Source organism: Dromaius novaehollandiae, chromosome 2 (assembly GCF_036370855.1).
Source record: "Dromaius novaehollandiae isolate bDroNov1 chromosome 2, bDroNov1.hap1, whole genome shotgun sequence".
Lineage (NCBI taxonomy): Eukaryota > Metazoa > Chordata > Aves > Casuariiformes > Dromaiidae > Dromaius > Dromaius novaehollandiae.
In genome coordinates this window covers 164,017,243-164,044,656 of record NC_088099.1, presented here as the reverse complement: position 1 = coordinate 164,044,656, position 27,414 = coordinate 164,017,243, and the positions used below count along the sequence as shown (strand labels likewise).

General features: G+C 42.1%; 1 protein-coding gene across 1 annotated transcript in view; it reads left to right on the top strand.

Moving 5' to 3' along the window:
* COL22A1 (collagen type XXII alpha 1 chain) overlaps positions 1-27,414 on the top strand; it is a 236,601-nt gene that overhangs the window by 147,378 nt on the left and 61,809 nt on the right. Inside the window, exons 22-29 of the mRNA XM_026113713.2 lie at positions 734-787; positions 1,849-1,902; positions 13,159-13,212; positions 23,429-23,482; positions 23,840-23,893; positions 24,954-25,007; positions 26,223-26,276; positions 26,685-26,720. Of these exons, the coding sequence (XP_025969498.2) occupies positions 734-787; positions 1,849-1,902; positions 13,159-13,212; positions 23,429-23,482; positions 23,840-23,893; positions 24,954-25,007; positions 26,223-26,276; positions 26,685-26,720 (414 nt within the window). The remainder of the gene's footprint in view (positions 1-733; positions 788-1,848; positions 1,903-13,158; positions 13,213-23,428; positions 23,483-23,839; positions 23,894-24,953; positions 25,008-26,222; positions 26,277-26,684; positions 26,721-27,414) is intronic.

Below are 27,414 nucleotides of genomic sequence, written 5' to 3'. Positions count from 1 at the left end.
GTGCAGTGAATCTAACATGAATGAAAAGTGCAAATTGGGAAGTGTCAGCTACCCAGAACAATTTTTTAAATCCAGGCAAGTGTTAATAGAAAAGTGAAACTATTTGAGTTTTATGCCGATCTTGTCTCTGAACAGGAACACTTGAAAAAAGAAAAGTTTCTAGTTCCTCTAGTTTCTTAGCCTTATATAGGAAAAAAACCCACAAAATATGAATACTAATATTTATATTATGAGTTTGTGTGGGTGTAATTTATATTTTCATTTTATTTAGTAGAATGATATCTACCATATTCATGATACTTCGAAGTCCTTCAAAGCTGTGCCGGTTCTGGAGAAGCCAGGGCACCACAGCTTGGGAAATAACTGCAGAAGCTGTCTTTCCAAGAACCACCATCCTCCTTTTCTCCAGCACTGAATTCCAACCCACAGTGTTTTCCTGGAATATCCGAGATAGTTTAGTGCCTTTGGTAGAGTTATTACCTTTAACAAACAAAGAGCCAGTTATGGATAAATGCCTGCTTAGCATAGTGAATTGATCTGTATGCAGTCTAATAAATGCTAGTAATCAAAGCAGCCCCAGGATTAAGGAGAAAACCAGCTGGTCTCTGCATTGGCTCTTGGAGCTATGAGGAAAAGAGTTGTACAGGACCTGTACAGATAGCCAGCACAAGCGCTGTGCCCACATAATTTTTCATTTAGGTATTTTAACACTTTATTCCACTTGTTTTTGTAGGGAGAGCCTGGCCCACGAGGACCACCAGGCCAACCTGGACTTCCTGGACCTCCAGTGAGTAGTTCTTCCTTGCTGCTTACAGAACCCAGAAACTGAAATCTGGACTAGTGTGAGGGTTTTATGCAAGATCTTATGCAGTATTCAGGCACTAAGAGTTTAAATAATGCTCTTAGCCTTCTGTTTTCTTCATGGATTAGAGAGTTTCTCCTGCTGTGGACAGACACTCTGAACACTCTGAGGACAGCAAGTAGGACACGGGCACTGGTTACACAGAAACAGACTCTGTCTCAAGGCTGTTGTCCTGCAGAACCTCTTTGTTTCCTATTTCTAACTTCATGAGGGGCTGAATGGGCATTCAGCGCATCTCAGAGACGGTTGCTGGTAACCTTCAGGCCATCATGTAATGAAGTGCAGAGAACGGCTGCCACAAAAGGGGTTGGCCTTATTCTGCAAGGTCCTGGCTAAAAAATTTCACAGATGAGCAATAAAAGAGGGGAGTGTGTGTTTATGCATCTCAGCAGGGAGTGTAACACTTTTTTTTTTTTTTTTACAACAATTTAGGCAGAGACATTGTTACTCTTGGCTTAATTGCAGCTGCTTCTAGTTATATTTTGTAATGTGACTCTATCAGGAAATCTCACTTCAAGCTATCACTGATGCCTCATTTTCACATAGCCTGTATGTTCTCACTTCTCAGTTGTTTGTTGTATTTCACTGTTGATTGGGTTTTGTAAAATTAATGGCATCATGAAGATGCATTACTGAGTTAAGTCTGGCTTTAATTATGTAATTTAACTATGATTGTGTGCTCTGGATTTCATCAGGGCATTGCCACTTTTCTCTACCCTGTTTTCTCTTCTGCTTACAGGACATTTATGAAAAAGCAGGGCTAAGGCAAGGTCAGATAAGATGTTCTGCTTGCAGGGCATGTGACCTTGCATGTTCTTTCTGCAAAACTAGAGTATGGTGGGTAATTCCTGAACATGTCATTATCAGATAGGAGTTGTCTAGGTAGCCATACAGTAACAGTAGCACGGAAGAGTTGGGGTGTGGTTATATACTTCATTAGTTATTCCTGCTCAATGAATTTGCTAAAAATATTTTCACTTTTAAAGGGAGTGGCTGGTCCAGAAGGCAAGCCTGGAGTCCCTGGTTTACCAGGTCAAAGGGTGAGTTGAAATTTTTATTTAAGATAAATCTCAGTGGATAGCTTTATTCAACAGGGGACTGGCACTTTGACTTGTTTTAAGTGTATTTTTCTGCTTTGTTTTCTACTTATTTAAGTATCCTTGAGGCCTGCATCCTTTCTTCTAGAGCTTATTTATGGCCCAGCAGCTTTCAGCACCTCTTGGATTCCACAAATTTTACACGGTCCCCTGTGGGTCCCTGGAAAAGTTTCTTTCATGTCCTTGCCTTTCCTGTCCTTGTGTCTGCTCCTTGCTGCCGAGAAGGTTGTTGCTTCTCTTCCCTGTGTAGACCATTTGGATCCATATTATATATTCATGGTTCTGTGAGGTCAAAATAATGTACACTTTATATCTCACTGGTGTGTATCTTTTGATGGGATGCTGTAGTCCACAAAAATGGTGTCTGATAGAAATTGATTTTGATAGAAAAACACAAATAAATGTCCCCTTGTGCCAAATTTCTTGGTAAATGGTAAGGGAATTTAAAATCCCATAGAATCTCCTACTTCCTAAAAGTTATCTATGAACTTGCAAAGTCTTGTAAGCCAATGCACAAAATCATCTCATTTTAAGAGGAAAACAGGTTTGAAGATTCTTGAAAGTGCATTAATTCTTAAAAATGCAAGAATGGAGTTCAGTTTTTTTGCCAGTGGAATTGGTGCCTAAACATGAATGAATTTTACCCAGGGTAAGATAGGACTGTGTATCTGGTTGTGTAAAGGCACTGGTAGGATGAGCCAGTTGAAAGTTCATGTAAATACTATTGTCCTGGAAGTTAAATGGAAATACAGTTGAAATACAAGTTGAGGCCATTCTGTTTTGTCTGGTCTGTGCTCAGACAGAAGCTCCCACAAAATACTGCTGTGCCATTTTCCACAAGGAGCCCAGATTGTTCTTTTTTTTTTTTTTTAAAGGGCATGGAGGGTGTCTGTAATCCAGAACGATATCTTAAAATATTCAGATACTGATTAAATGTGATTTCATAGTGGGTCTGCCTGATCACATAGCATGAATGCTTTAAGCCGGCCTTTCCTTGCTGTCCCAATCATCTGAAGAGCATCCTGTTAGACAGCAGATGATAAGGGTGGAGGTGAGACACATGTTTAACCTTTCTGGAGACAGTCACTTCAGTCTCAGTATGGCTGTTTGAGGAGTTACATCTTTATGTAGTCACAGAGGCTTGGTCATCATCCATAGTGAAGACTGTAGGAGGTGAAGGGTGCCTGTAATGCCTTGCACTTGAGTCAGCACCAGTGCTGTTAAAGCAAAGATGTGAGAGCTACCTGTGAGCGTGGAAGGTCTATGGGCAAAGGACAATAAAGGGAAGAAATTTATTTCGTGATAGGTGGTTTTCTAGATGCTTTCAGTTAATCAAATGGCATTGAATTGAATGTAAACTTGGCTTTTAGTAATCTTCTCTTGGGGAAGGTGGTACAGAGTCTCATATTAACATCACAGTGGAAAAGGGCATTTACTTACTTTCTTGTACTTTTCCAGTCTTTAGAAAATATCGCCTTGCCTCTTTAGCAAATAAGTGTGCTGTGCTTTGCTTATGAGTTGACAAGTTCTGGATTGTCCTGGTTTTAAAGCCTGCTGTGAAACATTGTTTCCTGAATAAGATTAATAGTATTAGCTGGGTAAAGGACAGTGATCTGTCAGGGTCTGTGACAGGACACAGAATGCTTCTGCTAATGATCATTTGATTAGAGATGTCATTTGATACATACTGTGTTTGAATGTGTCCCTAGACTCTGCTGAGTCTAGGTAGTTAGACTTTTCCTAAGGGTCTTTATTAGTCATCAGGCATCTTAGGTGGATAGATTTTTTTTTTTCTTTAATTAAAGGCAATTAGTCAATGACTCTGAACACTTGAGATGAACAAAGCCCTAGGCTTGGTGGATACCCTACAGGTGTGGGAGAGATAATAGATTAGCAGATACTATCCATTCACCATTAGTACCATTCTTGCCAAAATACAGACATAAATCTAGACAGTAATTACCACCTCATATAAATTTGATTGCAAAAACCAAGTGTTTCTCTAAACATTCTTAGAAGTTAAAATACAGGAGTAGGAATCCTCTCAAACACTTGGTTGAGTTTTAAATGACTAGATGTGAGGTGAGGGCTGAATGTGAAGCAACAGCTTAGGGCTGTCGTGAATCCTTTTACATATGCCCAACGAAGAAGGTTCTGTAGCAGCACAGTGGCCCAGCAGTGAGGATGCTGGCCTGGGTCATGATGCCTTTTTCACTTGTGACTCTTGCCCTGGCTTGTTGCAAGATGCTCACCATGCCACTTGACCTAACGAGGGGCAGGACTATAACGTACAAGTACATGAGCATCCCAAACAGCCAAAGCAGTGGTGTGAACACAGGTTTGTTTAATATTGAGCACGTTCCCTGGTACAATTTTGGGTCAGGCCAACTACTTGTCTCCCAGAAATGTCTTGGCATGGTGTGGATGAGGCCATCCTCTGTTGTGGGAAGGAGGTAGGTATATCAAGGTCCTCTGTGCTGTTTGTACGTGGACCCTTGGCCCACCATGTGTGCTAGTATACGCGCAGCCTTCTTGACTGCGGCAAGGACAGAATTGCAGGCATAGCTGCATCCAGACTCCTTTCCAGTGAGGTTAGAAGACATGTGCAGAACAGGTGAAAATTGCTATCCACCTGCTTGGCTGGTGTCTCTGCTGTTTTATACAGGTGGGGTTTCAAGAAGTGATGTTACACCAATTTCTATCTGCTGAAAATTTTGTCCCTGAGGTACTTTATAACTATTCTGCTGTAATACGTTGTAACATAAAGGGCAAATTACAAAGAAATGTTGAAAAAGGGAGTTGAATTCAGATCCATTTGACTTTAGGACCCTCTCAGTCAGCATGCTGTAAAGAAGCTGATATAAAACAGGTAGTGGTTTGCATTATAACGCAAAAGCCTGAACCAGGATTTAGACAAGGATGGCACATGAGTGCACAGAGTGCCTGTCCTGACAGGGATGCAGATACAGGCGTTTGTCGCAGTTCTTAGTGTTTTGCACTGCTTTAGTTAGCCATAATACAGCTGGCACAAACGGCTAATAGACTAAAGATGCGTTTGGAACCATTTTATACAGGAATTCAGGTCTCATAACCACAGTCTACTGGAATTGGAAAGATCCCGCGCTGGGCAAGGACAGAGACAGTGTTGTCTGGTGTTAGAAATACAATACAGGAGCCACCTACACAGTGTGTATGAGATTTTATAGAAGATGTCATGGTGTGCCAAGTACCCTTATAACAGTTCTGCCAGCAGGAGTAGGGTTGTACATGTCAGAAGGATTTCTTGGAAAGGAGGAGCTATGATATTCTTTTGGCCTGAAGCTGCTGTTCCTGTTACTGGTGAAGGAATAAAAGAATATATGGGATACTACAGTTATCATTAAACAAGACCCACTCTTATACAGAGTCACCATTTATGTTATAGGAAAGAAAGAATCAGTTTAATTTCTTAAGATTGCTACCACAAGCTTAATCTTTCACTTAAATGCATTTGTTCTGCTCATAAAAGTTTTCCCGTAACCTCTACTTAGATTGCACGTTTTTTGGAACAGTTGCAGGGTCTTCTGCTCGTGTGTGGTAGGGGCATGAGTTAATAACCAGCTGTGGTGAGCAAGCCCTGTCATTATGGATGGAGTTTACAGATTGCTTAAGACCATATCTCTTTTCACCTTTTGAGGGCTTCCCATGAAGCCAGATTTGCTCTCCGCAAACATTAAGAACTTTTCAGTTATAGCCCAACCATATCCAAAAGGTCCCCCCCACCCCAGCAGAGCATCACTGTGTGCTCGCAGACAAACTTTCCACAAGCTGTGGACAAGAGACCTATCAGAGAGAGCAACGTACAGCTGCTCCAGAAAGCATGGAGGTAACTGCTGAGTCCCAGAAAGCATGCCCGAAGGCTGGGAATCCCTGCACTGCAGAAGGATGGGCCCCGAGGGAAGGGGGAACAGGCTGAAGATGACACTACTGGTCCCTAGTTGACATTAGAAAGGGAAAGGCTACTGAACTGATTGAAGAACATGATGGAGTAGCTTCCTCATATTTTATTTAGCAATAGAAAGCCAGATATGTTTGAGGGCAGAGAGTAGGAGGAATTTTGTGTTCTACTGAAGCTGATGGTATTGCAGATATTGGGTAGCCAGATATATCAGAAGCTACCCTTCCCATATACGAACCTCTCCCTCCTCGACCCCGTTTCCAGGAGCTGCAATACAGAGAGTACGTTTTCAGGGTGAATATAATATTGCGTACCCGTAGACACAGATCTTTAATGTGGAAAGCTATTCAGATGGCTGCTTACATCTTGTGGACAGGCTCAGTGGTGGCAGCACACTAAGGAGAGCATAAGCTGGGGAGATAGATCATCTGGTATTTAAAAGCACTCATCTGTTAGCCTGCTTTAGCTGCAGGTATTGAAGTTTTCTATGGGTGTAGTGAAAATACAAGCAATCTCCTCAGTACATCTGCTGAACTGCTAATCTGACAATTCACGTCCATCCTTTGATCCTCTCTGGGGGCAGGAGATAACAATTCCAACCTGAACCAAGCAACTTCGTTATGTTCATTTCATTAGCCAGACACTTCCAAGTATCTGGCAGCTGAGGTCTATATTTTGACAGTGATCTCGTCATCTCAAGAGTGCACAGTGGGAAGAATGAAGCGTTGCTGTTCTCATCTGTCCCTTAAGATCTTTGAGTGATAGACAGTACTGTCTCTTCTGATTTTACTAAAACTGGCTGAATAAGGGCTAAAATGCTGAGAGTGTGGATTCATTTGAGTTTGTTCTTTTTCCCTTCCTATCTTCCTCTTCTGCAAAATTGAAAAGAACAGAAGTGCTTTGATCCCTTTCTCAGTTTTTTAGACTTTTGATACCTGATCTGCTGAAATATTTGCTCAAAATAAACCTGACTTTTCTTACTGGATAGACACAAAAGGTGCAATGTCAGATATGCTTCGAGAAAACATAGAGACCTTTGGGTAATCCAGCCTAGGCACAGAAGTCTCCTGAAGTGGGTTTGAAATAACTTGGAATTCCAGGACTCAATTTGCCTCTTCTTTAAAAGGTGCAAGTTCATTTAAAATGATTGAAATTTCAATAGGAAGCCAAGAGAAAACATCTATTTGCCCTCAACGGTACATTCCACTTAGGCATGAGATAGTAGCTACCTAGACCCACTCTGAGTTTGATGTGTTGTATTCCAGCATAGCTTTCTAACTTTGCATTCTCAAGATTTTTCCATGCTGTTAGAATAATTAGCACAAAACATTAAAAAATACAGGAATAGTAGGAATAGTCATAGAGAAAAAAATCCTGATGGGAACATCTGTTTAGAATAGTAATCTTTGGTGCATGCCCTTCCCCATGACTAAGATTCCAATATACCTAAATCAGGCAGGTAAGTAAAAATAATTCTGCTTTTCAGTCTGCTTCACGCGCAAGATAATTTATGCAAAGAGCCAAGTGCAGAAGGAGAGTGAATTTGACATAGAAACAGAGATAACTTATAAAAATTTTACCAAGACCATTTTGTGTAATCTAATTGCAGAGTTCAATATTACATTTTGTCAGGCTTGAGCATGAGGAATGAGTGTTAACTCTGGAATGAGTTGCAAAGGGGTGTCTGCTGCATCTTTAATTCAGCTGTCGTGTTTCAGCAGTTTTTCATGTCCCTGTATCCTCATCCGCTGAATGTTTATCACTGAAGGTGGAGCAGCACGGAGAGCTCTGCAGACCTTTCCTGACTCTTTGCAACTAGATTACAATGAGTTTCAGTAAGTGCTACATATTTGTTTTACAAATAGCCTAAAGGGTCCCGTTAAAGCCAGAGACTACTGGGTTCGAGACACTCTCAAACCAGAAGAGATGTGTTAAGAGCACCTGCCAGTGCTTGAAGGTTTCTCCTGTTAGCTGTCACTGGGGAGGTTAACTTCTCAGACCCCTGGAGGCCGTTGAGCTCTTCACAGTCGCCTTAATAGAGGGACAGGAATAAGGTTATTTGGCTTTCCCCTTCTTGACCCATATCTCTCCTGTCAGTCAAAGCTCTCCCTGGCTACAGATGATATTTCTATTCTGGCCAGTTATAACTTGAAGTGGGCAATGAACACTGTTTCAACTGTTATTTCTCTGTGTATTAACTTCTCTTGGTTTTAACCAGCTTAGACTTGCAGGGTCCAACTGAAAGAGATAGCTGGTTGCTGTCGGCAGGGAGGGAGGTGTCATGTTAGGAAAATATGCCGGGGAAGAGAGGAGAAATAGTTTGTCCAGCAGTGGGTCCTGTGCAACTGTTCAGGAAAGAACGAGTCCCAAGGAGCTGCTTCTCGGTGTCCCTGAGTCCTTATTTCTCTTTGTCACAGCAGTCTCCACAGTCACCCACAAGCTGGCTGGCCCCAGTGGTATCGGTATCCTCAGGCAGGCTAGGGAAGTAATCTCTGTTATTAATTTACTGTCATCACCCAGTACACATGAAGGCTCTAAAAAGTTGGTGCCTTCAGGATTTCTTCTGGCTCCTCTAGTAATACTGAGTTAAAGGGAAAGGGCTGGAAGGGGTAATCCTCGCATCCCATCTAGCTTACAGAGAAACAGTTGGCGTTTATACTAGCAGTCATATTCACATTCAAGGGTACTTCCTACATACTTGGCACCAAAACCTCCTCCATTCCTGGGGCCAAACTTCAGTGAAAACCACACTGTGAAAGCATTTTGCCATTAGGTGTTCTGGCAGTTGGACAGCAAGATAGGAAATGGTCTTGTGCTATGATACCTTTCAAAATTTGCCCTTTAGCAGAGCAGAGCCAACATTTCCCCCGCTTTCCTGTCTCCTATATGGTAGATATCTTTTTGAGTGGATTTTTGTGTTCCTATGTATTTGTGAGTGCTTGAATTGTTCCCATGTCTGGTCTGCTCTTGCAAAGTTCAGCAGTGCAGAAGTAGAAAAGCAAGCAAACCAACAAAAAGCAAAAAGAGGAGTGATGGTCTAGATTAAATCCAGAGCAAAACTGTAATTGTCGGTAAATATATTCATTCCCAATAAAGCACATTTTTAACCGTGCTGCTATTCAAATTACTGATGAAGGCAAATAACATACATTTCATACAGTCAAAGGGTACACACTCCTATACACTTAGCTGAATCTTGCTATAAGTAACAGGGCATAATTGCTAGCTATGTCTGTCATATTATTAGGTGATGTGACATTTCACTGAGATTTGTTCTCACAGGTATAATTTCTCCCAACAACTATTTCTGTACTTTCCAGACAGGCTGTAATGTCATGGAGCCACTCTGTTGTAGTTTGAGTAGCCTCTGAGTGGCCAAAATGGCCCCTTGACAATGGGAAATTAGACTCCTGGCCTCTCTGTCAATATAATTATAAGCTGCTTTCAGGGATTTTTCAGTGTTTTCAAAAGCACAAAAGTTTCTCAGCAATATACTCAGAGAAAGGATGGGCTCCCTTCACACCTCTCGTTGCTGCCACAAATTAGCCTGACCCACCGTTAGTGTGGAAATGGAGCAGCCAGCATGTATTTATCATGGCAAGCAAACTGTCTTTTCTTCCCCTTTCTGGCTTCTAAGACAGGTCTGGGGACTAGATGGAGCTGCCATGTCCTTCCTGAAGTTCCCCAAGTAATTTTATCAGGTGGGACTAAGTTTCCCAAAAACAGCATGCTCAGCAAACTGTAACTGGGTAATGCCCTTAAGCTAATAAAGCAACTAAAGACAGTCCTGTGGATGTCCAAAATGAGGTCTATACATACTGCTCACATCTGGTCATCCTTCAGTTACAAGGCTTAAATGGCTTGTTGGGGTTTTGTTGGCCTGATTACCAAATTTATTGCCCATTTTGGTTTTACATAGTTAAAGCATGAATACACCCTCTAGTTTATAACTTTCAAAGTCTGATTTAGGGGGACAACTGAGGAAGCTAATTCCATTATGCTCCTGCAAAGGGTTCTAGAAAGTGTTTGTGTCAGGTTCCTCTGAGCCATACTCCCTCCCTCTCTGAACTGGTGTCTCTAAATGGAGCCGGAGGAGACTTGCACACATTGTAATGGGGAGAACAAAGTGGGCTGCAAATACCCTAGTGACAAATGAGATTGGTGGGGCGGGAAGGAAGCTGTGATAATGCATTGCGTGCTGGCATCAAGGTTGTAGGTGTGGAAACGGCCATCTTAACGGATGGCTCCCACGTCGGTAGGAAACGGGCTGTGGTGTGCTCCTTGCACGCAGTCGTACTCGTTTCCTTGCGTCTGGCCGCACACACCGTGCTCTGGACACCCAGGACTCCTGCAGTCACTTGGCATGTCCTGTGTTGAGACAGAGGAAGGATGTGGGATGCAATTTATGGCTTTCATTGCTGTATAGCTGTGTCTCAACCCATTTGAACAAGATTTTCTTTTGCATTCCCAGGCATTTTACTCCATTATTGCTGAAAAAAAGTGTAGCTTGATGCTGAAGGGCAGTGGAAAAAAAGGAACTGGGAGCTCTTTATAAGCACTAAGCTAGCCTTGCTATATTCAAATGCTGATTTATTTATTTAAACAAGTATTTTAATAGGATCCCTTGCATGGTTATATCATCCTTAGCAGGTAGCAAAATAAACATTGTGATTTAGAAAACAAATGCTGATTCATGTGCTGACATGAGTCTTACCAGTTAAAAATGGGCTTCTTTGGCTTTGAACAAGCAAAGAAGTGATGTATGTTGAAAAAGTAGGAGCAGGAGCACTCATGAATAGCACTACATGTACTTTAGTACATGTATTAAATGCAGATTCTTGCTGGTACCAAGTTCCTTCTGATGCACAAGGCCCTCATGACCACTTTTTTAATTCCCATCTTAAATTCCTCAGCTACTTTTGTTATGAGAAAAATAGGAAAAAAGATCAGATTCTGACACACCAACTAACTAAACTGAGTCAAAACCAGGGAAAATGTGACTGCTTGTTTTTGTGTGGTCTAGCTGTTTCACTTTTTGAAGGCAACAGGAATCACAGGGATTGTTTCTGGATAATTCAGTAAAGAAGAATAAAGGCAAATATATATATATATATATGATTCTTAAATATCTGTACAACAAATCACATCATCAGTCACGTAAAACTTGCTTTCACATAAAATTTGCTTAATTGTAATATCTTTTTGAAAAGAAAATCAGTTTGGATGCGAAGTAGAAATGAGAAAAGGAAACCACTTCTCTCTCTGTGATACTTATATGACTCCTCTGGTGCCCTCCTAGTATATTACTAACAATCTCAGAAGTATAAATGATTCAGTATTTATTATACCTCAGGGAAAGATAGGTTATTTTTACAAGTAGAAAGCTGAGTCACAAAATATGTGACTTGCCCAAAGTCACACAGCAAGTGAGCTGGCGAGCTGAGAAACAAATCAACCTCGTCTTTACTCCAGTGTTTCAGAAGTCCTTTTTCCATGCCGTCTTCCTCTTTCTCTCATGTAGGACATTTTCACTGGGAACTGTTTGAGGCCAAACCCATGGTGAGCGCCAGAGCCACCATATTCACGTGGGTGAGCTTTTCTCAAGGGTACCTTGCAGATCCTGGCTTATGCTTCCCTTGCCCTGGGGAATCTCTGGTTCCTCTGGAGGAAGTTTTCTTGCTTTCAGAGGAGTCGGTGAGCTCTGTCCATTGGTGATGATCTCGTCTCTAGTTAGAAATACCTCATGTATTCATGGTTTCTGGCTCGGAGAGTGTGAATCTTTTATATTCATCCGTGCACCCAAGTTTGTATGCCCCAGGCGTGACCTGAGGTAGGATGATTATAAGCACTCTGGCCTCTTGGTGCTCATGCTTGGGTGGTTGTGACCCATTCTGCTCACTTATGCATTCAGCTCATGACATTTATGAAGTGTCACCAAGCTTTTTTTCAGCAACATCAACCTCCACCTCCCTTCCCTCTCACACGCTTGCCAAAACTCAAAGAAAGAAAAGGCAGGAGTTGGAAAACGCAGCCAGTCCAGCTGAAACAGACTTGCAGCAGCTGCACACATCTGGTCAAAGAGGGCCAGTAAAATTATATTCAACACACAAGTCCTTTTTAAAAATTAAAAAAATGTATTATTTTAACAGACATCCATGCTGGAAGGCTCTTTTGTTTTATTACACTTTTGGGGTGTTGTATGCAACAGAAATAAGAGGGTGTTTTATTTCCTACAGCAACTTTCAGCTCAAGAGGGGTTTCATGGAGTGCAGCAGATTACACTAGGACAATGTGGTGAAAGTGCAGCCAGGGCTGGGGTGGTGGAGCGCATGACTGGTGCACAGCTCTGGAGAACAGACGGGGAATGTGACAGGTTAGCAAAACAGGCCAATGTCTATAATAAGAATTAGTGAAATAGTCTACAGCTTTCACAGCTCATGTTCCTGGTACATCACTGAAAAACACTCGAGCTTTTATTTTGTAAGCTGAATTTTTATTAAAAACTTTGACACAGTTAATGATAATCAGCTACGTTGATTTTTTGGGTGTGATTTCAAAGCAATGAACTCTTCCATGCTTGAAAACAAAACATTCATGGTGGAAGTGGGCTGGAGCAGAGTTACTGCAAGGGTGGGCCCTGACTCACTGCTGATGGCAGTCGAGCCCCATTTCTCTCTTCCATGCTGTCAGTGCCTATCTTTTGGTTGTTACTCTCTCCGAGTTGGGTTTAATTGCTGCATTCCCATCAGTTGCTTCCGGTCTGGAGAAGAAACCTAGCAATTTCCCAAACGCTGCAGGCAGCTCTGCAGGGAAGTAGTGGTGCAGAGCATCATCCATGTCCCGAGAGCATGTCTGGGGTGATGGCAACGGGCACTCGCAATATGTTCACCCACTTCCACTTGTGTGCCAATACCCTTTGTGGCTACAAAAACAAACATGATTTCCTGGTCATCGTATTATGGCTAAGAGGTCTCCTTCAGGTCCTGTCTTAGGTCTCTAGAGATGAGTCTCCTTGAAGATGTGAGCACAGTTTTCTGGATGTTCTTGTGCTGTTTGCAGGAGCAGACTCCGGATTACAGGATGCAATGTTATCACAATTCAGAGACGGGCAGATGGATGGAGCTGCACATCCAAACAGTCTGCTGTCGTCTTTTCTAGCATGACTTTGTGTTTAGCATGTACCTGTGTTATGCTGATTTACCTGTGTTTGAGTAAAAGACTTTGGAAAGTCTCAGTAATTTGCTTTTCTGTTGAACACACAGGGTAAGAAGGGGGAACCTGGATTGCCGGGAATCAATGGTCTGCTTGGGCCTCAGGTAAGTGGTTTTCTTCATTTTCATATGATTGGAATAATATGTGGAAAAAAACACTTTCTGTGGCAACAGGTGACTTGGAACCGCAATGCAGGATGCAGTGACCTTCTTCTCATCATAATGCTTCTAAAGACTATGTTTCTCCTTTAATATCCATACTGATTTATCCCAGTATGAGGGAGAGAAGAATCTGCCTGTCCAGCAATCATTCTTTTTACCTTCCACAGTTCTTCGGCGACTTTGAACAAGAATATAAGGAGGTGTTTTGTATGCGATTTTCCCCTTGCTTTTGTACAGAGCAGTATCATTCCAGAGCGAAAGGAATGATTTGTGTTTTGTAATATTGAGGGCAGTGTCTTAGCTAATTATTGGCTGTGTGGATTGGCAATTGCAGATACAGATTTTGTGCTTCAGTCTTGAGGGAAGAAGCAATTTAAAAGGTATTTGCTATTCAGAAAGCATGCTGCTTGGAGCACAAGCTTGTTTTTGTGTTTCTGTGCTTACATTTCTACTAGTTACGGCAGGTTGGGAATTAACTAGGTAGGGAAGGTAGAGGCAGTGGCTTACAGCTAAGTGATTATTCTCTGGATGAGGGATGATCTCTTAAGTTAATGATCTCGTAGCCCCCTTTTTTTGTCTAGATAATGCTCGAAGTTGCACCATCTGCAACTTCATGAGGACTGAACAGTGCTGTGCATGTTATGTACCATCAAAGAGGATTTGGCTCCAGCTGGGAGCAACCCATGCTGCCCTGTAGGGTAATAACAACATTGACGCTTGCCTATGGCTTTGTTTCTTGCTACCTTTGTAGCCAATTTCAACAGACCCTGGTCTGTTCTATAGAGTGACCTCCTACAATAAGAAAAATATCTTTGGGAGCATCCTCAAGCAGGGAAGACACAACCTCACTTTAGGCTGACCACTCAGGAGAAAACTGAGTAGCTCCTCATTCCCTTTTCAATAATAAATTTGTTAATCTTAGACTTTAGGATTTTGTTTGAATAGTCAGTTAAGCTTTGGGAAGAAATGGCAGGAAGAATTTCCATTTCTACAGCCATTGATGATGTATGCAATAAACATGACAAACTGCTAGACAGCAGATGCTTTTTCTAGCTGATTTTTCATTTGTTTCCTCTGGCAAGCTATGCTCTTGTAACTAGGAAACATGATCTAGAAACGGATTCTCTTGCAGCCGTTTTGTAAGGAGCTGTTCACATGTCTGCCGAAGCCATCAGAGAGGAAATCCAGTGGTTTGCAGTTCTGGGCAGATGAAGGCCCTTGTGTCCAACTGGGAACGTTGCCCTGTGAAACACTGTTTGATACTGGTTTACATATTTTTAACATGTCTTCCTCAGCTGCAACATCTGTTTCAAAAGTATTTCATCAGCAACCTTCAAGAGGAATGAAGCCTGTATTTTCCAATGAATTTTAGATATGTTTTTTCTCAGTATAATATTAAAAAGTCTCCCTAAAATGGCCAAATATATGCTATTGGGAGAAGATTTTCCTTGCTTTTGGGAGAAGGTTCCTCTGTATTGATTAATTCTGAGACATCTGACTGTGTCTACCCAAAACCACCATATTTAGTCAGCTCAGGTTCTTTGTGACTTTTAGAAAATATATATATGTGCATGTATCAGCAATTTTATGCATGTATTTGAGAAAACTGCTGACTTTGCAATAAGTAGTTTTCCTTTCAGGATAACCTAAATAAAGCTTGTAAATTTTATGTTAATTAAAACTGAATACTACCCTAGCCCCATTAAGGGATTCTTATATTGTCTGTTCCTCCAACCTAAATTTAAGAATGGAAAAATATTGTTCATATTCCTGCAGTGGCACCCTGTCCTGGGCATATTGCTGCAGATCTTCGTATTTCTGTTTGGAGAAAGTGCTTACATTTAGGTTGTGACAAAAATAATTTACAGCTTAACAGCAGTTTTTGTGACACTAGGTTTTCCAAGCACTTAGTCAGCATTTCTACTTTATTGTTTGGGTTTGCCCGGAAAATACTTAAGAAAAATTGTTTCCTTATGTTTTACTTACACAGATATTCTTCTCAGGGATTTAAGAAAGCCTATGTCACCCGTTCCTGTGCCCTCTCCATGGTGTTTAGAGCCAACTTATTTTAAGCCTTACGTAAACTAGATTAGGACACTAAAACAGCCTCATTTCCCTCTGTTACTTTCAATTTCAATATATTTTTGTTTTCTGGTGTGGCTTACCCCATTGATAACTCTGCAGGCAGAAGGAAGGGGGATAGGAGTTGTATAAGTAAAGTTATTGCTGAAATACTAAATAAAAAAAAAAAAAAGCCATGAAAGGATGTCAGCTGATCCTTGCTCCCAGTTGTCTTTATTCTGTATACCCCAGAAAGTCTTAGGACAAGTTGGCCTGTCCTCCTCATTGCTGTGAGGCAGATGCTGGTGCCTTGGCACCTTCAGACAGATGCTTCATTTTCTAGAGACGTGTGGTAGGAAAGCCTACCTCCTACAGAAGAGCAAAGGATCACGGCACCGAGTGGCCTGAGTGTACTCAGGCCTTCAGCAGTTGTTGGGTTTTGTCAGTGAAAACTGTTCCCATTACACCTGATCCTGTTGAGAAGCTGCAGAAGAAGCAGCAGCCAGCTCTGCAGGGGGAATTCTCCTGAGCCCTGCTCTGGAGCAGGGTCAGAAGATATGAGTTTGACTCTTGATGAGCCATTGTCTGGATGTGTTTACATTTGAGAGTTAATTTAAGTGGCAAATTCTGGAGCAGCAGTTCCTCTCTTGACTGGCTATGAAACTGGTGAGCATCCATGCTGGCTGAACAGACAGATCCTGTGGCTCTCTCAGAAAGAGCTGGAGATAACTGCTCAGATAGTCTGGGCATGTTTTGAGACAATAGGGTGGCACTATTTTTGCCTCCCTCCTTATATACCCCAATCCAACCTGAACTTTAATTCAGAAGTGGGTTTTTTTCCCTAAATCAGCTGCGATAATGAGCCACTGTGTGTGCTTATTTGCTCCAGTGTTGTCCAGTCACCACCCTCAAAAATGAACATTTATTTTCAGTGGCCTTTAGAAATGGTGGATCTTGCAACATCATTAATGACAGAGTAGAGAGGCTGGAGTTTATTTGCCCTCTGGATAAGAATGATTTTCCTGCAGCAAGGATGCACACATCTGAGCATAATGTTTTTATGTCATTTATTTTGTATTATTTTAGTTTCCAGGAAACTTAATTGCAGGCCAAACTTCTGTTGCGGTAGGCTGTTCAAACGCACTGAAAATTGGGCATTTCTGTAAAGTGTTTCCAGTCAAAATGGATGGATTCTAAGCATGGGAAACAATGAAGCTCTGTGTTTCTGCACAGTCGCCAAAGATCTCGGTGTACCTTGTCTATCCCATCCTCTGTTGGGAGGAGCAGCATTTGAAGGAGGGGCTGAAGGCAGGTGATGAGGTACTATTGCAAGTGTTTTTCTAGGTAGGAAGGGGTATCATGAGGTGAAAGGAGATTTGGGCACCTTATGCTCAGTTAGTGGTCAAGGCTGTGTTCAGAGGCTCAGCAGAAACGGGGACCCATCGCCTGGTACTACACAAGGGCCCAGACAGTCTGAGCTGAATCACTGAACTACCAGGGCTGGGATTCAGCTCCAGATGCAAGTAATTCTCCGTAGCGGATGATGTGTGGGCACGTGGGTGTCCAAGCTCCTGTTACGGTTGATGAAGATCCAGTTAATGCAGTTAATGGAGCCTGGAGAGCTGTTGACCTCCCTAAAGCAGATACCTACAGCCAGTCAGCTCAAAGGCTGTCTAGACTCCACTATCTGAGCAGGTATGTGCTCTCTCCAGTAGTGGGGAAGCAAAGCAGACCTCAAAACTCTCTGAGTTTTAAGGGAAAATGCCATTCCTCACAGTTGTGATGTCTTTGGACCACAGGGGCTGTTACACAGCTTGCCTTATGCTGGATAACCAGGTGGTATAACAGACCTGTGAGGGAGACTGGTCCAAGCTGTACCTTTTGTGATAGTGGCTGCTAGTGATTTAATTAGTATAGACTCATCCATAGAGTGTGAGCTCTAGTCCAGCTTTTCTTAAGTAACTCAGAGGAAATAAATGCTATCCTCTGAAATGCATGGTGTCGTGAAGTCCTTTTTATAATGCAAGTTAATGCTGTGAAATGTAAGAAAAAGATACAAGCCCCCACTGCAAAACTCAGATTAAATTCAAACTACGCCCCTGCTGCTTGAAATTGAAAGATACTGCTCAGAGCTATCTTTAATCAGATCTATACCTTTAACAAAATAAAGAAAAGCAAGACTTCAGCAGTGCAGATCACTAATAGTATTGAAACAAAAGACCGTAAGGAAGGTTTTTTGTTGTTGTTTTTTTTTTTCATTTGCTGCACTGACTCAGTAAAATGATTCAAAGAAAGTGAATAGGGAAATAAATCTTCCTCTGCAGACAAAAGAGATCATGTCCATATCTTACACGAAGTGGGAAAATTAAACAAATACTGCCTTGCACTGAAAACAGCAGTCTCTCCAGGAGAATTTATGTACCAAGTCAGCTTTACTCAGGACTCTTGTGGAGCTGGAAAGACAGTCAGTTCAGAGAATTTTTCTGTTCAAAACACTTTATTTCCTAAAATAACGTTGGTACTCCAATTATAATGCCACCTGGTGCAATAACTGGAGACATAATACATTTATGATTTATGACACTATCACTGAAGATGCATCATAGGCAAATATTCAGATCTGTTGACTCCTTATACTCTTGGTTTTCAGTGTCACCAGCAACAGCCTTTTTCTATATCCTCTTATCTTTCTCTTGGTTTATGAGTCAGGATTTAAGCAAAAAGAGCAATATAATGCTCTAATGCAGCATTACTGAAAATAATTCAGAGGCGTTGTGGATATGGTAGTATGTGGGGTGAGAAATGAAGAGCAGATCTGAGGAATTGATCTCGGGGACCATTCAGATACAGCAGATGGAAAGCTGGGATAACAAGTGAAATAGAGTGAGACGCATGGACTGCTCCCCAAAACCGGCTGCAGCAGCTGAGTCCTCATGTCTGGTGGGCAAGAAGAGCAAATAAAGAGAGAAGCCAACAGGAAGGATCTGTGGGGACTTCTCAGGAGGTGAAACTGCAGGGAGCAGTTGGTTCTGTAGTGGAGGCGAGCACAGACGCTGAAGGGGGAACAGCCTGTTGGTACGGCGGTGATGCTTTTTCTTAATGTCATGGCAGCAGACAGGATGTTCTGCCTGTCCCGGAGGTGGTTCTCCTTCAGACTGATGTGCTGCCTAAAACATCTGGCCCACTTATCTAAGCCTTTCTCACAGTACAAGGGGAGCCAGGCATTCGCATGGAATAACATGCAGAAGAGATGTCTGTGCAAGCTTTGCCTCCAGAGGCAGATATCTGGAAAAACCATCAGGCTTCAATTTCTGCCTTAGAATGTCATTTGTTCACCTCCCTTTAAGAGGTAGCTTTCCTTTCTTTCATGGAAAAGAGATTTGGGCCAAAAACCCTACTGATGTAGTCACAACCAAAGTTTTTTGTTCCCCTTCAGAGCTTCCTTAGGGAGTGCAGATCCTAAATCTGCTTTTCCCAGCCCATCTTTGGAACAGGGTACGTATTGGAAGAGAGCATCCTTTGGTGGTTCCTGGAAGGCAGAAACAGCTGTTGCTCTAACACTGAGAGTTTCAGATTTCTTTTCTGAGAACTGTCCCTGCATTACTTTGACTTAGGAATGGAGCTGGATGCAATGTAAGCCCCCCCCCCCCCCCCAAATGTTTTGTAGAGTCATCCTCCCCATACACACATTGCCACACACTTCCCCACAGATATTTGGATTTTAATGAACATTCAAAATGTTTAAAAATAACAGTTTGAAAATACTTTAAACATTTTGATAAAAGATCTGTATTTTACATTTGTTCTCCCAACTGAGTTTGCATAGTCCTATATTAGGGAATGAAGTGTTTTATATGTCGGTTTTAGCTTCAGCATGTAGGAAACACTGATCAGCATCTCTACCAGCCATGGGATTTGTTTATGTGCAGTATATCATTGTACATACAACACTTTAGCCTCACAAAGCCCTTCTGAGATTTCACCCCATTCAAAGGTGGGAAAACCGAGGCATAGCCAAGTTAGCTTACCCTAGGGCCACCTAAGGAATTATACAGGTGGAGTGGGGAATGCAGTGCGGGTTTCCCAGCTGCATCCTGCGGTCTCATGTGCTGTAATCTACTCGGTTTTGAGGCTAAATGCAAACTAGCAACCTAATCTTAATGAATAAGGGAAAATTTATTTGGGGATGTCATGGACTAGATAGAGTTGTGACACTGATTGAAAATAGCTTGTAAAGACAACATGATTATGGAAAGAAGAGATAAAAATCAATTTTTTCCCCCCTTCTGGATCAAGGTTTTAAAGGGACCACACTGGAGACTAGGTTTGGGGCAGGGATTCTGATCTGTGTAATTCATTGAATGATCACTGAAAAGCATGATCAGTAAAATCAGGTCCTTTAATCTGGATTCAGTGGCAAAAGGGAATCATAGAAAACAGATGGTGTGAGATTTTGGGGCAAAGCACTACAGGCTATGCCGCTGCTGCCATTTAGCTTTTTTTTTTTTAATCATTAATAAATGCTGTCAGTGAGTTAGGTGCCTTCTAAATACTTAGGGAATCCCTGCTCTGAAGTGTACTCAGTTTCTGAGGTCAAGAGAAGGGGCAAAACAACAGGATTTATATGCAAATCAGATTGCTTTGCTCTGAACAGTCTGGCAAAAGGCAGGGCTCTAAAAAGGACTTTTCTGTGGTATGATGTATTTCTGCAGCTTTCACGTGACCATGCCTTTTTATTTCTCTGGATTCCAGGCGGTTGGTGCAGCCCTGGCTGCAGAAGGCAATAAATCCAGTAGGAGCAATAGATATATTGGTATACACAGCCAGCTGGACCAGGCTGACAGCATCCTGTACATCTCCCAGGGATACTTGGCATCTCAAGTATACTCATCATCTAAAACTGCTCTAAGTCCATCTTGGAGAGGCTTTTACCAGACTAGCTCTCCATCAGCGGCTGTAACTTTGTTGATGGTGCATGTTGATGGTGCACCTGATGTGATAAACCCGTTCTGGGTATAACAGCCCTTGTGATGGCTCTCACAGGAAACAAAGAAAACTGAATTATTAGTGGGTATGGGCAAGTGTGCTTCCGTTTCAGGGCTTATGGTTTCATAAGATTATTGTGGCCCAGTTTCAGAGAACAGTTAGAAATTGTCTTGGATAGCAAGAATATCCAGAGTTACTAGGAAAAATGGTTTGGACAAGGAGGATGTGGAACCTCATGTTTCAGGAGTCATGGTGGTTATTGTTAGATGCTGGACTGAGACTTCTCTTTTGGGGCAGATCGACCCATGTCTGTGTTTATGAGTAACTTGCATTATACTCTGGAGATGCTCAGGCTGAGACTGAGTACAGGCTGAGGTTTGCTGTAGTATGACAGTGTCTATGTTCCTTATTAATTGCTTGCTAGATGCTATTGTTGCAGAAGTCAGAATGAGCTGGTAATTCATGTAAATCAGGAAGAAGTCATGAGAGATACCATTAAATAGGAATAATATAATCCATCCTCTAAAAAGTCTGCACCATTAGATAAAGCATGGCTGACCCTTTCTGGAGATGGCTGGGTATCAGACAGATTTCTCAGCTCTTTGTGGGGGCTCCTTGTTATAAGGTCAAGGGGAATGCATACGTGATGCTGGTGGTGGGGGAGTTATTGAGAGAAAGAACAAAATTAAGCTGATAGGGAGGAACCAGAAAAGATCAGTAAAGGTAAATTTTTCACTTTATCTTTTCTGCAGATACATATAATCCATTTTGCTGCTGAATCAGTCTGTCTTAATTTTTCTAAAGTTAGCCTCTGAGCTGTGTATGTGAAAATATACTGTATACTGAAAATATACTGCTGCCCCTACAAGCTTAAACACCCCTTTGGTGGCCTTGTCCCATGCACATCTGTCCATGCAGCCCCTTCTTCTATCAGGCTGTCCTTTTCCTTCTTGCCCAGCACTGCACCCACTCCTCATGGCAACCTCTCCATGGAGCACAGACCTTCTGCAAGTCTCAGCAATACTGACCTTGTAAGGCTGGAGTAGGGTCGACCAGGACTTCGACATCCCAGGCAGCTGATGCCAATCCATCCTTGGCCCTTTCCTCTCTTCTCCGATCACATGAAACCTGACACTAATCCTCCTGCCTTCTTCTGCCTTGATATGCGTCCAAGTTTGCTGCCTTTTCTCATGCCAGCATCTGGCTTCCCTGACTCTGAATGCGCCTCTGGAGTTGTCCTTTGGCCGTGTCAGCAGCATGTGGTATTTTTTCTAGCGCTGGGCTAATTTGGACTGTTGCTCTTGGAGCTTGATTCTTTTTTTTTTTTTTTTTTTTTTTGAATGACAAAGCCTTTTTTAAGTGATGAATGGGCCTGCTGAGACTTCTCCTGGTGGGGCTAGAGCTCCTTAACTGCAGAGGAGCTCCTGTAATGGCATTGATGCCCCTGTCCCCAGAAGCAGATGTGTGACTCCCCAGGAGTTATATCAGCAGCATCAGGATGTTCCAAGGCATGTTTTTCTGATGATTTTTGAATTGTGCACATAACTGAGGCACTCAAAATAATAATGGTGGTGGTGGAATGATTCCACGTCTATTGAAACTCAGTCGCAATGAAAGCAGATTGTAGGCAATATGTCCAGTGCATCTGCAGGTTCCTTTTTTGGTTGCTTTGCCCCATCTATTGGTGAGAAGCTGTTTTCTCTTCTAGCTATTTCCAGGCATATTCTAAATGATTGCTTTTCCACTACCTTCTCTGTTAAGCCATGCCATAAAAAGTCTCCTTATCCTTCCTTGTTTACATCACTTTCTTGTCTTCTTCAGCTAACTTTTTGCTTTAAAAGTAAAATACTAATATTGATCCATGAGCTGTAATACCACAATCAAAGAAGGTGTGACTTGTGAGATTGAATAGTGACACAGGTCTAGCAGGGAAAATGCTGACTTGCTGTTTTCCATTTTGTATCTGTTCAGCTTTAATTACTTACACTTTCTTTTTCTTTTCTTTGAAGTAAAAATATCAGAACTCCCTCTATGATGGAAGCTGAAAAAGAATGACATCATGATGTTAGGAAGGTAGAAAGAGAGGGGCAGGGTAAAACTTCAGCTCAGTCGTGTATCCCTCCTTATGCTGTTTGCTTAGGTCCTGATCCAAACAATACATGAACATGTCCTTCATTTTGAGTAGAGGAGAAATCCTATCTTGTCTTCAGTGGAAGGTGAAGGTAACAAATACTTCTGAATCTCAGGCAACCTGTTAAGATCTGTCAAGTATGGAAACATTTTTTTTGCCAGGAACCCAAAGGAAACAATCTGCCCGACACTCGAAAATAAATCTCTCTGAAAAAGTGATGGCTATTGAGAGAATATTTTCCCAAGAGAAACAGTTGAATCCCTATTGTATGACTCAAAATTAGATTAGAAAAAAAGGTTGGCACACCACAAGCAATATTATGCTGCCTGGAGATGAGTAAGAAAGACTATTAAGGAGATTTCCAATTGAATTTATGCACTGAGATGTGAGTTTGTGAGGACCTTTTACTGTCAACAAGGGTAACATAGAGTGCTAAAATTGTGGAGTATTTCTTTTAACCCCCTGAGCCACTACATCATTTTTCATTAGATGAAGGCACACAGATGGACTAATATTTCCTCCCCAAATAAATAAATAGATAAACCCAAACCACAAGCCTATTCCATTCATTACTTCAGAGATCTTTTTGCAGAGGTAAATAGTTCAGAGAGAAACAACATTAATCAAGGTGAAATTAGGCTGGATGCCACGAGAATTTCCACTGGACAAGCTTTGCGTTGCATGCTACTGCTGATTGCCTTCAACTCCTTCGTCCCTTGTTTTGGAGCCGAGGATGGAGTTCACCTTGCAGGGATAGAAACTAGTAGCTTATGCAGCTGCCTGCAGAAAGCAGGCGCTTCTGCTCTGCTTGTGAGCGCGGTTCCCTGGGAGGTGCGTTGGCATCTCTCCATTTTTGGACAGAAGCTGGTGAAATAAAGATCAGTGCTGATGCTCATCAGAATAGTCTTCAGTGAGCAGGACCAGAAGCTTTCAGTCTCTATCTGTAGGTCTGATAAACTGTTTTTGCTTCTTCCCTTATAGGGACCTCCAGGGCTGCAGGGCATCGCTGGACCCCCTGGACCTCCTGGAGCACCAGTAAGAAAACAGGCTTGTTTCTTTGTTTTATATCAAGGAGAGAAGAAACACTTGGGGAGTTTAGGTCATGGATTTCAGTGAGAACTGAGCCAGGGCCTCTGGCAACATTTGTTTTTTCTGTTGTACTTTCTCACTGAAAAGCCGCTGCTGGCCTTAGGGGACAGCTTCTCTGCACCGAGTGTTGGATCTGCATCGGTGCCACCTGGGGATCCATCGATGTCTACGGGACTCTCCACGGCCGAGAACTGCCTGCTGGGGAAGGGGGAATCGCATTTGAATGGAAAACAGCAGCCTCCAAAGAGGCGACTGTAAAGGGCAGAAATGCTGATGGTTCTCTGTGCTGGCTTTGTTTTTCAGGGGCTGCCAGGAGAGATCGGTGTTGCTGGTAAAACCGGACCGCCAGGACCAGCTGTAAGTTTTGAGGGACCCCTTCCATGGCCTCCAGGCTCTCTGTGCCTTCAGATACTTTACTTCTAGAGTACAAGTCTGTGTTCCCTTTCCTGCAGCTTGTCTGCGTGCAAGGTTTCAATGCCGGCTACACCACTGCTGTCTTTAATGCAAACATTAGAATCTATTAGAATGAGAACAGAATCTATAGAATTAGAACAATTAGAATGCCTTTCATAAGCAATAATTTTAACAGAGTTGTATACCAGCACTGACCAAATGCAGCTCCACTATTCCTATGCACTTGGACTATGACACTTTCTTTATACGCTACTTTTCAAAAATCATTTTGCATCTAGCAAGACATCGTTCTTCCATACCTGTGGTTTCCTGCATCAGGCCTAAGAGCTGAAACAAAAATCTCGGATTTAGGAGCGCATAGCAAATCTGTTGGCTGTTAAAGTCAATAAAGATGAATTATAATATATACTTAGTATTAGGAAGTGCCACTTACAGCTTCAGTGATTGACTGACACTTGGAAAGGGGACAAAACTTTTTCTCATCGTTTTATATGTGTTACAGGAAGTCATTTTAATTCTTATCTTGCCAAATGTGTCTGTCTCTATGTAGTGTAGGTATTGTATAATTTAATTTTAAGAGTCTATGTATTGTATAATAAATTACTGATATATAAAAGGAGAAATAGACTTTAAAAATCTATATAGCTATAGAGAATAGAGACTTATAGTGAATGATAAATAAAAATGTACTTTTTAAAGTTATTTAAAAATCCACAGTACCTAAGACTTCTATATTGTTTTTCTGTAACAACACTGACCTCCAGTGGTCATTTACCAAAACTGGGATATTGGAAAGGGAGGCGAGTGGCTATGTGCATTGCAACAAGTTTTGTGTAGTTTGAATCACAGTAGTGAAAAAATCGGAAGAAAATGCAAGAAGTGGTGGTTCTACTCTTAAACTTAGGCCAGTGGCAAAAGGGATGAACTGAACATGCTTATGCTGAGCTTGCTATTAATGATTTAATGAAAAGGCCCTTAGAGCTGATTATTTTCTCTTATTTAGGGCTTGCCTGGCAAAGGTGGATTAAACGGTCTTCCTGGACTTCCAGGTCAGAAGGCAAGTGACACCACATACACTGGGTTTAAAGCTGGTTGCCTGGGCAGCTTGTCCAGGTGAGCTAGCGAGTGTAGGTCGAAAGTGTGGTGGATCCCCAGAGCTGAACCCTCCTCACCCCATTCCACATCTCTGAGCCACTGGTGAAATAGGGGCCAAATCGCTGACGTGATTGAATTATACCGACTACTTTATGAAGATGGAATTGGTTGTAAATTTGGCAAGGATGAGAGAATCTATTCCAGTCTTCATAGCCGATTTGGCAAACACAGCTGAGCACTGCAGAGAAGCTTCGACTGTCACCCAGGAAAGCCAATGATGATGGCAAGTAAAGGCATTTGTCCAAGACACAAATTGCAAAAACTGGGAGAAGAAGAAGAAAGAAGTGTGGCAGGCCCCAAAGACATTCTTGTCTTTCCTCCCTGAAGGGCTGGAAAGAAGGGATGCCATCCATCCAAGTTTTCTGTGGATCCATGTGACAGAAAGATGGCTCTTTGTTGTTTCCTACCTCTTTGCGTTGCTTGAAAGCTTCTACAAATGACAGATTTAGGAAGTGTTGTCTGTTCTGCTGTCTCTGCAGTGGGAGAAGAGAGATAGGAGATTTAGAGGTTGGAGAGATTCTGGTTGAGCTGCCATCACTATGTAAATGAAACGTCAAGGAAAAGTGCCATATGTTGGGTATAAGAGCCATTTCTGTGTGGGGCCAAGTTAGGCTTGGGGATTCTCACACTCTATTGGAATAATGATGACAGCCCTTAACCATTTGCTCCCTTGAACTGCATAAGGCAGTAGTCTTGCCTCTGACAGTTGGACACTGTTACCCTTATTTGCTCCAATAATATGCTACATTTATGCTTGCCTCTGTCGTGTGACTGCAGGGAGTTCTTGAGCCCAGGTCCAGCAGAGTTCCCAACTCCCATTTTTTGGTGAATAAAAGTGAGAAACTGGGACTTGGGAAAAGCAAGACATTGGGAGAATTGGGACTCAATTTGCTATGGACATCTTTAATGTAACACTGGTTGATTTTATGTTATTCCAGAATTATTCCAGTGTCTACAAATATTACAAGAATGGAAAAACAATGTGGGATACTGTCATACGGCTCCATTTACATGCTCAGGCTGTTACTGGATATCTAAGTCAAAGAATTCCTCACTGTTGCCTGCACATATGCTGTACTATTAGAGGAGTTTGTATATTCACTTGTGTTCCCTGCAGGGAGAACAAGGAGAAAAGGGTGAGGAAGGCTTTCCTGGAAAAGCTGGTCCCAAGGTATGTATTTTCATTTTATCGTTTGCTATGAACATTGAGTCAGCCAAGACCTGATTTTCATTCTCCTTATGCTGAAGTCAGTTGAGTAAAATTCCTGTAAATTTGGAGGGATAAGAGACAGGATGTGGGTTAGCATCTGGACTTCACATTTCATGGTGTTTCAGGAGGTCAAACCCTATTTGATGCTCCTCTCTCAAGTCTGAGTGTGTCGAAACACCTGACATGGCATTTACACTGGATACTTGTGGTCTGGGATCCCAAGCTATGGAGGGACCAATTTCAGTGGCTTAAGGAAAGGTGGAAGAACATGAGTTGTGACAACAGGGGGACACACTGTAATAAAGATAAAGCTTCCTTACAGAAGTGTCAGTCCTGTGCAGCATTAACATTGTGCTTTTGTTTTCCCAGGGTGAACCAGGGGGCCGTGGCCAAACTGGTGAACAGGTGAGTAGGAAAAATTGTTTTAGCGGCCAGACCTACCTGTCAGAGCAGTATAAAGTGACCACATGCAATAATAAAGCCGTTTGTCTACAACAAGACAATTGCAAGCCATTTGCTTTTGCAACTGAAGATGAAACCGATGAATGAACGAGACTCAGGGTTGGACAAAGTAATGTGGAAGTTCCAGAGGAAAAATATGCTAAATCCAATTTTTTTTGTGTGTCGTAAAAAATTCAGGCATCTTGTTCCTGGTGGGTAAGCAAGAAAAAGGAGGTGAAGTATTTTAGAAGTGCCTTTTCTCCCTCACACCTCACAGTAGCCCAGGATGCTGATGCTGGTTCTGCAGGATGAGGAAGTTTTTGTAACTATATGATACAAAGTGAGATACTGTCATTTCTAGGTCTTGAATACTTGCCAGGATATAACCCCAGCTGACTCTCAGAAGTTACAAAGCTATCTTAGTCTTTATGAATCTGGGTTTTATCAGATGACTGCTGAGCTCAGCAAAGAACAAGGGGAACTCCTGGGATTTCCCAAAGCACACAGCTATCTGGAGCCCAGTCAGCGCCACTAACCAGAGGTGTTGATGTCATCCACAGGCCAACTTTTCTACTTCAGAATGAAAATCTGTAGAAAGAGGAATCTGTATAAGAGACTCTTATATCCTTGGGATATGTCTTTGTTTGTTGAGGTACAC